A 13,970-nucleotide genomic window follows, 5' to 3' on the forward strand; every position below is an offset into this window, starting at 1 on the left:
ACAAAATTGATATTTAAAAATTTATAATGATAATATATATTGTTGATATTGAATTTTTTTTTTTATGGAATTAAATTTATGAATATGATAATGTGGATTGATTGAGCTTATAATTGATTGATAATGTGGATTGATTGAGCATATTGAATATTGATAGATATGTAGTATTTTTTTATTTATAAAAGTTGAGAAAGTCCCGAGAGAGAGGATTGGGGTGGATGTTGCAGAGAGTGAAATTGTGAAGAAGAAGATAGGGAGGTTCTGTTTTTTCTTTTCTTTTCTTTTCTTTTTCAAAGTGGGGGGTTTGGGCTTGTTCCCTTTGAAATTTTTTTTAAAAGATAATTGTAGTCTCTATACATTATAATTTTATTCTTTATAAAAAAAAATGATAATCTCTTTTATATCAAATATTAACAAAAGTGCCTAAACTTATTGAAAAATAAATGATGCAATGTTTTCAAAAGAAAAATTGTCCTGTACAATTGAAACTTGGATGAAAGTACTATTTTTATACTTTTCTAGTGTTATTTTCTTTTTTAAAAAATTTGAAGCTTTTACACTGCCGCCACCTCATCGTGTCCACTTGCTTCAAGAAACCCTCAAACCCGCATAGAGAAAGTGCTTCCATACTAAAGATTTGGCCCAAGGAAACATCACTCGAGCACTGCAAAGACCAAGAATTGATCAATCAGAAAAACCCACAAGGGAAAGCTTGGAAATTTCATATGGGTCAGCGATATTAAAGACCACACACCAAAATCCACATGCAAACTAGCACTTGTTGGGTTATTGTTTGTCGCTCGTGGTGAATATCTTGAATGGATGCAATATTAGCCAAGCTTGAGAGAGAATTTTGGCTTTGAATAATTGAGTTTTTTTAATCAATATAACAACTTTTTCTTTAGATTTGGCCACAACTCTGAGAATCAAATGGAAATTAGATAAGAAAAGTACTACAGCAGGGAACCACAATGAGATGCACAAAATAGTGAATGATTGTGGTACTGGAGATGGACGACATGATTTGGGTTGACATGGAGGTGGCGGTGGTGAACAAAAGAGATGACGAGAAGGAACTTGTGTGTTTTTCAATATTATTGGGTTGAAATATTGTTAACAGTGTCAAATTTATGTGTAGTCATATAACATGTGTCAAAAGATATACGGAGGAAACATGAGGCACAAGGAATTTGGTAACAGGAAAATTGGACTCCAATTTTGTACTGAACAAAAGCCCACACTTTGGATTTTGGAATTTCCCCAATCTACCAACAGAAAAATTAATTTAGGGATTCCCAACTCTCGAACTAGTAGGAGAGGCTTAGATTAAATGAGGAGATGAGATGAGAAGAAGAAGAAGAAAAATTTAGAATAGATAATATAATAATATAATCTTGAGGAGCGGAAGGAATGCACTGACTAATATTAATATAATTTTTTCTCGATAATATTAACATTAACCTAGCACTGGCAGTGATCTTTTTTTTTTTTTTTTTTTTCCCGAAAATAATACATTAGTTTATAATAATATAATATAACACTTACAAAAAAATTTTGAGCCCCCTCAAATAATGGGCCTAAGGCAGTCGCACTAATTGCCCCTAGTCAGGGCCGCCCTGGCTACCTAATAGGAACCTCACTAGAGGAAGATTAGTATATTACTACTGGCTTGCTTGTGGAATTCAAGCTTTTAACCTCTTATACTATACGTTATGTGCTTGGTTTTATACTTACAAAACCCTAGAAGAGGTCAACAAATTATGCAGGGAAGAAGATGTGGAACTAGTTAAAATGAAGTCGCATCTGTTCAAATGGTGGATGATTCTAATAAGGATGGACTATAACTTACAAGAAATGGGTAAGATTGAAATGTTGTATGAGAGTGCATATTGTTATCATGTAAGCAATTTGTATATACTTTTATATGTTTACATGAAGAAAACCAATTATGCTAAAGTTGTCTTTTCGTTTGTTCCCCATTTATTTATAGCAACTAAAGGATGATAAAACTATTAGTCACATAATTTGAAGACTTATATTTGACTAAAAAGCTTTAGCAAAGTCCTTTGGTTCTCAACCCCCCTCCCTTCTAACCATCTAAAACATGCAAATTTATCCCAAGCACTAAATTTATCATATTTTCTATTAATTTTTTCCACTTTAATGGATGAAACTAATCTTAATTTGACCAAAAATTTGACAGATTTGACGGTATGGGAAAAATTGACATGTTTTAAGGGATTAGAAGGGCTTTTTATCAAATTGAAAGTTAAGGGGGCGAATCAGAAGAAGGTGCTAGGTTCAAGGGCACTTCTAAATTCGCCCAAAATTTAACAAAAACTTAGTGACTAGCCAGTATTGTTGTTTTCTTTATCAAGACTTAAGGCACAAATTCACAATCTTTTACATAACATGGGTTGCGTCTATCTTTGTCACGCCCCTAACCCGGGGTAGGTGGAAACCCCGCGCCTGATGAGTGAGAAAATAAAAAGTAAAAATAAAATAAATAGAAACCGAAACAGGGTTTAAAATAAACTTCTCCTATAAAAATAGATCCAAAATCTTACAACTTTACAATAAAAAAATAAAGCTCTATCACTCTCATCTATTTCAGCCTCAACTGGTTTAGTCCTTGTCTCGCCCACTAATTCATCTGAAAAATTAAACAGGGTGAGGGGTGAGCAACCACTGCTCAGTGAGTAGATTATGTAATATGCCAGTCAAGCAATGCCTTTTTACACACTCTAGAAAATATCATGAAAAGATATACCAGTCTAGATCATATCACATCATCCCTTCATATCTCGGTTATCCTTCATAGCATGCAACCAACCACGTGACTCGTATTGGCCTCACTGCCCTATGTCCCCGTGTGATACATCTATCCTTCGGATACCCCAACATTGAAGTTCCCATGTTCCATGAATAATACATACTTCATAAATATTCCAATCAATATATATATATATATATATATAGTGTGAAAGATTGCACCAAATTAGACATTATTGACTTGAAATAGAGAGATATTTGTAAATAGAACAAATCCACGATAATTCATGGTTTTCATATTTTATCACAAAATAAGAACTTTTAGAACACATTACATAAACCACTCACCTCGATAATGAGAGCCCTTAAAATAAATTGGCAAGACAACCCATCTACCTATCTTCATATATTATCACTCAAACAAGCTCCAAGAATTTCATCACCACTCTCTCTCCTTCTTTCTCTCTTACTTTTTCTCTTTGTTTCTTTCTCTCTTCGCATTTATTTCTATGAAAGTTCTTAATGTAGAAGGTTTCCTATTTAAAGAACAAGAGAGGCGGCAAACCAATGTTCACTTATTGGCGGGCAACAAACTTGTTATCCAAGTTTTGGATAACTACATCAAACCAATGACGGTAAGATATACAAAATATCTTCCATATTCTAATATTTATGATAGCCACTTGTAAGTCAATTACTATATTAGCATATGCTAAAGCCACCTTTTACTTCTAATATTATAAATTAAACATTTAATTAATATATATATAAGTTATAAACTAAATATGTAACAAAATATTTAATTTCCTGAAATATAATATATATATATATATATATATATATTTAAAAATATGGGGTTTCACAATCTTCCCCTAAGATGAAAAAATAATATCAAATAAAAGGTGAAATCTCAAGATATGGGGTTTTAAAAAATAATATCAAAAATATGGGGTTTTAAAAAAATATATCACAAATGGTCCGTGAGTTTCAGAAAATTATCACATTCAGTCATTTATGTTTTTTGTGTGACATGATTGGTCCTTGATGTTACTAAGTGTACATCAAATTAGTCCCTGCTATGAGATTCTGTAAAAAGTCATGTACCCTTACAGAAAAAAGATAATATATTTTGAAACTTGAAATCCATTATAAAAATAAAATAAAAAAATTTGAGAAAATCATTATAAAAAAAAAAGAAGAGAGAGTAATAACCAGCGGGAGAGGGAGAGGGAAAGGGAGAGAGAGGAAGAGGGGGGGAGCGAGAGACGTAGAGAGTGGGTCATGGAGGGGGGCGTGGATAAGGCTCAGAGGTGTGGGGGTGCGGCTGGGGGTTGGGTTGTGGTCAGGGCTTGAGGGTGAGTTGTGGGCAAGTTTTGGGGGTGGGCTGTGGGTGGTTAAGAAATAGAAGAGAGGGAGAGGGAGAACACATAGGAGAGAGAGTAGAGAGGGAAGATGGGAGAGAGAAATATATTTATTTAAAACCATATGGCTCTATATCATTGTATGTGCGGGCTTCACATATGCGTCACGTCATTAATTTAATGGAATCTTTTACGGAATGACCAATTTGATGTACACCATGTCACAAAAAAAATAATGGACTAAAGGTGATAATTTCGCGAATCTCAAGAACCATTTGTGATTAAAAAAAAAACCCAATATGTAAATATTGTATTATGATATTTTAGCACAACAAACAATCATGGTGTTTGACAAGTTCAGTTATGTTCAGTGTACCTGTTCCGAAACAATAACCTATATCTTATCATAGCTGGTGTCAACCACATAAATGGTCAAAGAATGACCACCATAAAATCATCATGATATATCATGCACTACTTTTTCTGGATTGCTAAGGCCTAATTGAAAAATTTATAACTAGGAACATCTAGAACTTAAGGAACCGTTTGGTATTCTACTCAAAAACTATGATTTTTTTTGAAAACTTTTTAAAAATATGAGTTTTCAAATTTTAATTTTAAGATCTAAAAACTTGTTTCGTATTGAACTCCAAACTATTTTTAAGATCTAAAAAAAATTGAAATTAAAAATAAATAATTTTAAAAAAAACTAGATACCCAAAATGAAATTAACAAAAAGAAAACAAAAAATTGGAGCCAGTCCGATTTGAAATTTGTGAGATGGAGAGAGAGAGAGAGAGAGAGGCACATTGGGTGTTGGAGAAAAGAAAATTGAAAAAAAAATATATTTTGTGTTCTTAAAAATTGGGTTGTTTTTGTGTTTGGGTTTTTAAAAATGGACCTACTAAAAATGTTTTTTTTTAATTTTGGACTTAAATTTTGTTTTTGAGTTTAAAAAGTTGGATTCAAGTCTAATATCAAACGCCTCCTAAGATGCAAACAGGCATAGGTCTTGCTATCCCAACTCTTTAGCACACTATGGCTCAATTCAGTTTATGGGAAAGGAGGCTTGGGGATGGGAAATCAATTGTTTTCCCATGTTTGGTAAGTCCATGCATGGGAAATCGTTGCCTGGCACATGAGAAAGTAAAGAGGAAAGTGAATCCCTCCTCCCAACTTGGGTTTTGTTTTCACTCCTCATGGGAAAGTTCAGGAAAATGAGCCAACATTAAATACACATTTTTTATGACTATTATGTCCGCATTAATAATTTAGAATTACAATATATCATTAAATGCATTCTTTTTTTATTTGATTTAATATGGGTATAATTGGAAAATTATACAAACTTTGTTTTCCATTCCTACTCAAAACAAACATGGGAAAGGAAATAAAGTGATATCTCTCGGTTACTTTCCCAACATTACCAAACATGGGAAATGAATCTTCTATTTCCCATCCCTTGGGAAATAACATGAGAATTGATTTTCCCTCAAATCTGTTCCGTGAACCAAACGGGGCCTATGGGCTTGTTTGTTGCACCTTCTAGGCTTGGATTAGACTAGACAAATTTTTATCCCATGTTTGTTTTCACTTGGTTCTAGTTTTAAGTGGGACTGTTAATATTGGCCCCACCAAAAACACCTCCTTAGGTGTTCTTAGTGAGACCCGCATGGAAAAGGGGGACAAAGCAGTCCTAACCCAAGCGCCTGCAACCACCCAAGCACTATCCACAACCATCGACTACCCAAGCAACATCCACAACCACAGACCATCCCAGCGCTTGCAATTGATCCAATCCTCGACCATCACAGCCAACAACCCCAATCTAGCATTGCAGCCAATTCCAATCAGTTTTGACGAGCATCAATGAGAGACAATAACTTCGCAGCTTAAACTATGGGTTGTGGATGACAACGACTGTGCAACGATGGCGACTGTGAGATGACGACGATCGCGCAAGTAGAGGGAGAAGTAGAAGATGAAGTAGATTGAGAATAAGCAAAGAGAAAAAAATTAGAAAAAAAAAACAAACAAACAAAGAGGCGTTAGCAAAGAGAAAAATAGATTGAGAAGAAGAGGCGAAGGAGATGGGATGGAGAAGAAGAATAGGAGAAGGAGAGAGGATGGAGAAGAAGAAGCAAGCGGGAGGAAGAAGAAAATGATGAGATGTGGAGAGAGAAGAAAAGTTTATATAAAAAAAAAAAATCCACTTTGATATATTTTTAAAAATTCAAAAAAATTCAAAAAATTCAAAAAATCTAGTACTAGTCTAACATACACCAAACACAGTACAAATATTATCCAACTTAAGCCAAGCCAAGGCAATCCAAAACAGTACCATTATTTAGTCCAGTCTATGACAGTCTTCCGTACCAAACTACCCCTATGTCTACTCTAATAGGGTTTCATTGACTATTTTCTCACAATGTACACATACTCAGAAATTATATTAATTGCGATATAATTATATCGTTTAGTACATGTTTGAAATATGTAAAGCCTCCATATGAGAGCTCTATAAATTTGGCTATGTTAAGTCCCACTTAATCTTAAAATACCTAGTATCAACCTTATGGACAATTGCACTTGATACTAGCATGCACTGTTGAGTTCATAGTGTTTAACTTGTCAAACAAGCACCAAAATCTTATCAGAGCTCTTGTTTGAAATACATTCATATATGCAATGAGCATGAGTCAGTCACTACGAATTGACTCAAATCCAATCCGATTGACTTCAAACAACTTAATGCTTGTTGACTTCAGTTTGTTTTCATGTTAGCCAGAAAGGTCTATCACTATTGTTGCATGTGGTTGCTTTCATCGTGATGGATTTCAATTGTATTAAGTTTTAATTTAATTCAAACATTTATATTCTTTAATTCATTCAAGGCATAGAGAAAAAATCTTAAACGAGCTAGTGTCTCACTGAATCTTAATTGCATGAGCTACACAATCTTATTCAGTTTATTTTAGTCTTTTACAATGCTAATAGCGGCACGCTCGCATACAAGATAATCTTCTAGCTTGTAACCGAGGCTAGACTGATTCTGGATAAACAAGAATAAGAACACAATGAAATTTTATATCCATACATTATGTCCTCCGAGTTGAAAGCGTGTTGATGGGGGAAGTTTTGACATCATTTTCAGTCCAACTCTGTTCACAGTTTGGTCTTCATTTAACGATTTCACCGTTGGTCAAAAGTCAAAACAGTTTCAAAATGCAAATCAAAATGTTTGTATGATTTTGATGAAAGCTTCTTTTTTAATTGGATAGGATGTAAAACAATGAGAATAAGAATAAAAAACAAGTCCCATTCAATCTGATCTCCCGCCTGTGGGTCCCGCCAAACCCCCTTCCACGGACGCCACGTGGCGCGAATATCCGCTTCGACGAGTCTATTTTCCCAAGCAACAATAAAAATAAAACTAAAAGAAAAAAAAAGGGGACAAATTAATTTAAAAGCTTTGGGGGCCGAGGAGTTCCACCATTAAAAGCAGAGAGCTTCGTCACCTTACTTTGCTCAGCTTTTATCTCTGATCAGGCTCTCTGAGCTTTTCTTCTTCTTCTCTGTAAAGGGCTCTGAGACTTTTCCCAAAAGCTCGATCGAATTCAGGTGAGATCAACTACAAAACCAGCTTGTTGCAAGAGATTCCCTTTTGGTTTATTTATGTTTAGTATTTTGATTTCGAATTTGGGATTGTAATTGTGTTGCATGTGTGTGATTGCCTATATGTATCTCTGTGGCTCTGTGTTTTTCTGTGATTGAGGTGACTTGTCTAGGGTTTTGGCTTGTCACTTGAGGTGATGATCATGGAAAATTTGTTTTTTGATTGTGGTCGATTAGTTTGTGTAAATTGATCAAACTTTATCTGACCTGAAAAATTGATCAAACCCTAACATAATGCTCTGTTTGGCTGAACAGAAAATCACTCTGAGTTTCTCTCTGGCTCCAAGTAGCGGGAAATTTCGAGAATTTAAAAACCCAAATACCATATGATATATTCTCTCTTCTTTTGGTCACTAAATAGATATTTTCGTTTCTGTGATTGGAATCCAGTATTTATGTTTATCCTGTATAAACTATTCTATACATGCATGTGGTTGCTGTGTGTTTTTCCACAACACTCATGTGAAAGGATAAAGCAATCAAATCCCAGTATTTAATGGTCTTTCTTTGGTATCGCACGCAGTTATTCATGTGTTGAGGCGTGTAAGGGAAGAATTCAATTAGTGCAGTGGGGAAGTTTCTTTTTTATCCTTTGATTGCGGTGATTTTTGGGAAGGCAGTAGAAATAGATAGTAGTAAATTACGCCGCCCTGTATCTTGTGTTTGAATATCAATTCATCAAGATTATGACATGTTGATTTGGGTGGTGAGGAATGTAGTGCATGCTTTGATTAATATACCTTTTGGAGGCAAACATTTTATTCCTGATCTGATTCGACATGAATGCTTTGATCCACTCAGTGAAGTACTAGTTAGGGATTGGGTTTACAGACAATTTAATGCCTAAATTTTATAATCACTTGACACAGAGAATGTTTGGTTTTAAATGTCAAAGGCGATGTTGCTTGGTGCACTGTACTTCTCTGAAATTATTTGTTATTAAAGTTATTTGTTAAATACTTCTCTGAAATTTCTTTATGTGCACTGTACAGGCTGTGTAAATTTGCACACGCTGTCCCTTTGAACATATTATACACTATTTGATGGCTTGGTCCTTTTTTTTATTTTTTGTCGAAGCTCATACTTTTTTAACCTTTTTCCAACCAATTAATTGAAAGAGCTAATTCAGGTATGAATTTCTTTTGTCTGTTCCCATCAGGTTCATCACATTACACGTATATGATATTTCTACAGCTGAAGTGAAGCATCCATCACTCTTGAGTTCACTGGACCCTTTGTAGCATTTATTATAAGGATCATTTATAATTTTAAAATCAATCAGTGTAGCTTTCTTACACAAGCATCTTCTACTGGAACCTTGGAATATGTCGAGTGGACCCGTTAGACAGGTCTCGCGTCAAGATATACAACTGGTAAGGATTTTGTTGATGGACTATCATAGATTATCCAATTATGATTGTATTGTTGTTTAAAAGAAGAAGAAAAAACTTAAACCATTTGAAGTGTGCTATAGTTGTGGAATAGCGACAACGGGATATTTTCAAATGCAAACTAAAACAGGAAGAAAACAGTAAAGCACCTAGTTATAATTATAATGCATATTTTCTTTTCCTAAGCGCCTGAGTATAATTCTTTCTTCTGTGAAATTATTGATAGAATTTTTAATGCAAGTATTTGACATATATTTTTATTTACACAAAGTGCAAAATCCAAGTAAATTTTTATTACTTTTCCATATGTTTTTAATTCCTTATAGAAGCTTAACATATAGAAAGTTTGTCTACTGTCCTCATTGCTATTTTTTGATGATTTCTGTTGATTTTTAGGTGCAGAACCTTATCGAGCGATGTCTCCAGCTTTACATGAACCAGAAAGAAGTGGTAGATACTCTACTGGACCAGGCAAAAATAGAGCCTGGTTTCACGGAACTTGGTAAGCAGATATCCTGTAGTATTCTATGACATGGCTTTCTTTCCTTATGTGTTTTGTGTTTTGTAGTTTCTCTCCTTTTTCATGTTCTTAATCTGAATATTTTTCTTCGTGATTCTGGCTGTTGTTTGTTGCTACCCCACTTTCCAGTGTTTATATCATTTTGTGCACCCAACATTACAGGAAGGATAGATTTGCTCCTCCTATGGCCCCTTCGGCATAATTTATTGGGCACCCCACAATAGTTTTTGGGTATTTTCACTATTTGTTTGACTGCTTTTGTACAGTGCTTTTGTACTTCTTGATAGTGGCTTCTGTTGTGAATTGAAAACTTTACCCTCTTGCTTGAGGTGTTTTCTTTTTATTAACCAGTGTGGTGCATTTTGACTTTGGAGTCGTGTATCGGTCATAATGATTCCCACAAAGCGGCTGTAACTTTTAGATTAATCTTTTGTCATCAATAAACACATTTGCATCAATTGGTGATGAGAAACCAAACCTATCGGCCACAGAATCCGAATTCACTCTGCACTGATTTTGAAATTATCTTCATAGATTTGTCCTTCTATTATGAGCTTTTCCCTGCCCCAGTCAATGAATCTAATGTCTTTGCAGTTATGTGTGAAGGATTATGAAATGTTAATCTCCAATGTCAACTTAAAAACATGAACTCTTTATGCCCCCAGTCAATAGTTTAAGGGGAATCTTACAGCCATATTCAGTGTTTCCGTATGCTCAGCTTAACACTAAAATCTTGCTGCATTTCCAGTTTGGCAGAAGCTTGAGGAAGAGAATCGGGAATTCTTCAGGGCTTATTATTTAAGATTGATGGTGAAGCACCAAATAATAGAATATAACAGGTTGCTTGAGCAACAGGTGAGGTTAATGAGTCAGTTGCACTCAAGTGGAGTTGCTTCAATACCCAGTACCAATGGATCTCACATTTCACCAAGTAAGAGTTCTATCTGCTTAGATGTAAATTTTATTATGGCTAAGATATTGGCTTGTTTTTTATCGGTGCAAGTTAATCTTTATAGCGTGTGGGTTTTGATCCATGGAATAATGTCATTATGGTTAGTGCACAGTAAATGGTATGCCTCTTAAAACAAGGGAAAGTTTAGATGGGAAGAAAGAAAGTAGTTATGGGCTAACCATTTTCCACCCTTTGTTTTATCATGAGATCGGAGAGAAATGAAGATAAGTATGATCTCACCCTCAACTTCCTGTAATGTCTGTATAGATACAATTTCTCTTTATTAAGAAAAAAGACTCTTTACTCCATCTAATCACTTGTTTCGTTTCAATTTCTGATTCTTCTTTGTGTCATCCATGCTATAACTAAGGTATAAAAGTGTAATCACTTGTGAAAAGAATAATTGTAATATTTTAAAGTTCATCGGTTACTCTATTTCACATGTTTTGTTTCTTGATGCCATGCATATGATGCATGATGCTTGAACTAGATTTACATTCTTTATGGGTTCTGTGTTTTGCAACAAATTAGGTAGTGTATAACTGTCTATGATTCATTCAAATTGGTCCTCTTTTTACCCTGTTCTTTTTTGGTCTATATCTCCAGTTGTTAACCTCCTACTTTCGAGCAGCACAACTTTCATTTCCTTTTGTGTTAAACTGTGTTCTACTTCATCCAAATTATATTTCATAGTTCTGCTTTGTTAGGGAATGGTCAATTCCCATCAGAATAGCAATTGATGTTACTTTTGTTCACAGTGCACCAAAACTCCACATGCTATGCGCCAGAGCATGTAGGACCAGCATTGAAGACAGAAAATATACACCACCAAGTTGGTTCCTGCGTACCTAATGCATTTACGAATGGTGGTTCTTCATTGCACACTAGTATGCACAATGCTGTTAAAATGTCTGCTCATACCAGTAGGATTGATGTCCCACCAAACATGCTTTCGAATCAGAGCTCCAACATAGGTGTTATGCAAGGAATAAATGGGGGAATTATCAAATCAGAAGTTGGATATTCAGGCAGTTCTTACATGTTTAGCACTGATGGAAACATCCTGGAAGCACGGCCCTCTATTGGAGATGCTTCTGTTGCAGCATTCAACAGCGTAGAGTCCAACTCACAGCCCCTAAATGAATCACTTCTTGATGCAGACTCTTCATCATTTGGTTTTTTACGTCAGATTCCTCGAATTTTCAGCCTCTCGGACCTGACAGCTGACTTTTCTCAGAGCTCAGGTGCTCTCTCTCTCTCGCTTTCTCTGAACAGTAAACATGACAAGTCATGGAAGTCATGTTTCTTAATTAATAATTTCTGTTCTACATGTTTTTAGACATACTGGAGAGCTATCCTAGATCACCCTTCTTGGCAACAGATAATGATAACTTCCTGGATTCTCGTGAAAGAGAACATCAAGGTGAGGACTTGACATATTTGTCATTGTTACAACTTACACTGCAAGGGGGTTACTAACTTTCCCTCACTCTTACAGGAGACAATAACCGGTTGGACACCATTTCAGAAGGCGTAAGCTATGAAGATTTTGGCAGTGAATAGTAATAAAATTTCAAAAGTAAGTTATATCTACTGCTCTTTTAAGGGTTGTTGGCTACCAGATTTCCAACCATGTAGTCTCAATTTAAATGTGATTCAGCTGCTTCAGACTTGAGCTAAGCTGTTTCTGAGTTTTTTCATCATGGCACTGCATTTTCTCAACCTTCCTTGTAGTAACGCATGCTGCAGGAAGGATGTCTTATTCGTTTTCTTTTTTCAAGATCACTGCTTTGATGCAAAAATTTGTGTGGCACCCCCTTTTCAATGTTATATACCTTTATGTTGGTTATTCTTAGACTGGTAGGCCCGTTGGTGTTCCCGCCAGTGGAAATTTTTTTCCTGCCCAAGACGTTTTAACTTCATATCGTATTGTTTACAGTTGGTGCATGAAATTTAGTATTTAACATTGATAAGATCTAATCATTGGATCGCCATTCTGTTGATAAATTTGATGCCCTCAGTTTTACTTCCTGATGATGACCATGACGACAATAGCTCCCACTTTTTACTGACATGTGATTAGGGTAAATGACATGTTATTACGTTCTTCTTTCCCATCTCAGATAAGTCTATAGTCAGATGCGTCTATCACCATCTTGCACTTCCAATATATTGACCCAGCATTTTCTTGTTTTCTTGAAATCACATTTCAAGAAATGCAAATTGTGCCCGAGAATTCAAGCTCAGGTGGCCATTAGGACGGTTGGGGAAAGGGTTTGGTCTTAGGTTCAAGTCATGATGTAATTAACAAAAAGAAATGCAGATTAGGAGAATTTTCTTTCTATGCAGCTCCATACCCAATAACAAAGCTGAGTCTAGTTTTCTTAACGGTTTTTAGATCCAAAATTGTTTTCTTTTTATTATGAAAACTAAGGAGAAAATGCGGGGGGAAAAAAGCAAAAACAAAAAGAACTCTTTTTAGGCCCCATTTTCATGTTTGCAAGAAAATTCTGTACAGAACTTTGAATTGTTTGTGAAATTCTTTCTTCCATATCCTTACTTTCTTCTTGCCTTGTGTTCAGGTAAAATTTCATGCTAGGACAGAGGGGTTTGTACATACCATTTAAGATTTTGGTTGGTTTGTAAAATTCAGTGATGGTAGTGAGAAAGAGAATGACAGTAGAGTGCTTCTTTACAAGTGGACAGCAAGGTTGAATTGCTTGATGAAATCGTTTTTGTGATCATTGATATGCTGCAGGTTTGCTATAGTTGGTTATCTTTGAGGTATATTTATCTTTGAAACAAATGTGGTTTTGATGATGGTGATCTGTGCCCAATCCAAAAAAGAAATTGACAGAGAGGAAACTAATGCTTGTGTGTGTTGATCTTACTATGCTTCAATTAGAATTGTTGACATCTAATAAAGAAATTTAGTTGAAATTGGTTCTGTTTAATTTTATACATAATTTCAGAAGTGGGGATATAAATTGCAGAACAAGGGCCTCATTTTCCATTATGTGTGTGTAAATTGCATGTTTCTTTGTATTAGCTACAAGACCTTAGGGGTTAGAAGCAAATTCAGTTCTCCGAGGAGAAAATTAAGGCCGGTTTTAAGTGCATAGTCCAAATCGGCAATCAGATCATTCACGTCCTCAATTCCCACAGAAATTCAATCCGCCAATCCTATAGACCACACCATTGCTTGGCTTGTAAGCTGTAACACTACCCTCTCCTTTATTTACCAAGCCAAGCAATGGTGTGGTCTACATGATAAGCTGTTTGATGTTCCCTAAAATTAG

At 35.2% G+C, this 13,970-nt stretch overlaps 1 protein-coding gene across 2 annotated transcripts; it reads left to right on the forward strand.

The window, feature by feature from the left end:
- Window positions 1-7,594: 7,594 nt before the first annotated feature.
- Window positions 7,595-13,477, forward strand: LOC110770047 (histidine-tRNA ligase). Of its 2 annotated transcripts, none has more exons than XM_021974126.2 (8): window positions 7,595-7,754; window positions 8,968-9,181; window positions 9,596-9,701; window positions 10,468-10,650; window positions 11,430-11,915; window positions 12,011-12,094; window positions 12,170-12,250; window positions 13,254-13,477. In XM_021974126.2, the coding sequence occupies exons 2-7, from the start codon at window positions 9,134-9,136 to the stop codon at window positions 12,232-12,234; spliced, it is 972 nt and encodes a 323-aa protein (XP_021829818.1). In that variant the 5' UTR covers window positions 7,595-7,754; window positions 8,968-9,133; the 3' UTR covers window positions 12,235-12,250; window positions 13,254-13,477. The 2 variants fall into 2 exon arrangements, with proteins under 2 accessions (XP_021829818.1, XP_021829819.1); XM_021974127.2 differs by having other exon boundaries at window positions 9,602-9,701.
- The last annotated feature ends 493 nt before the right edge of the window (window positions 13,478-13,970 follow it).

The sequence above is a fragment of the Prunus avium genome, chromosome 7, assembly GCF_965620075.1.
Source record: "Prunus avium chromosome 7, drPruAviu1.hap1.1, whole genome shotgun sequence".
In the NCBI taxonomy this organism is placed as follows: Eukaryota; Viridiplantae; Streptophyta; class Magnoliopsida; order Rosales; family Rosaceae; genus Prunus; species Prunus avium.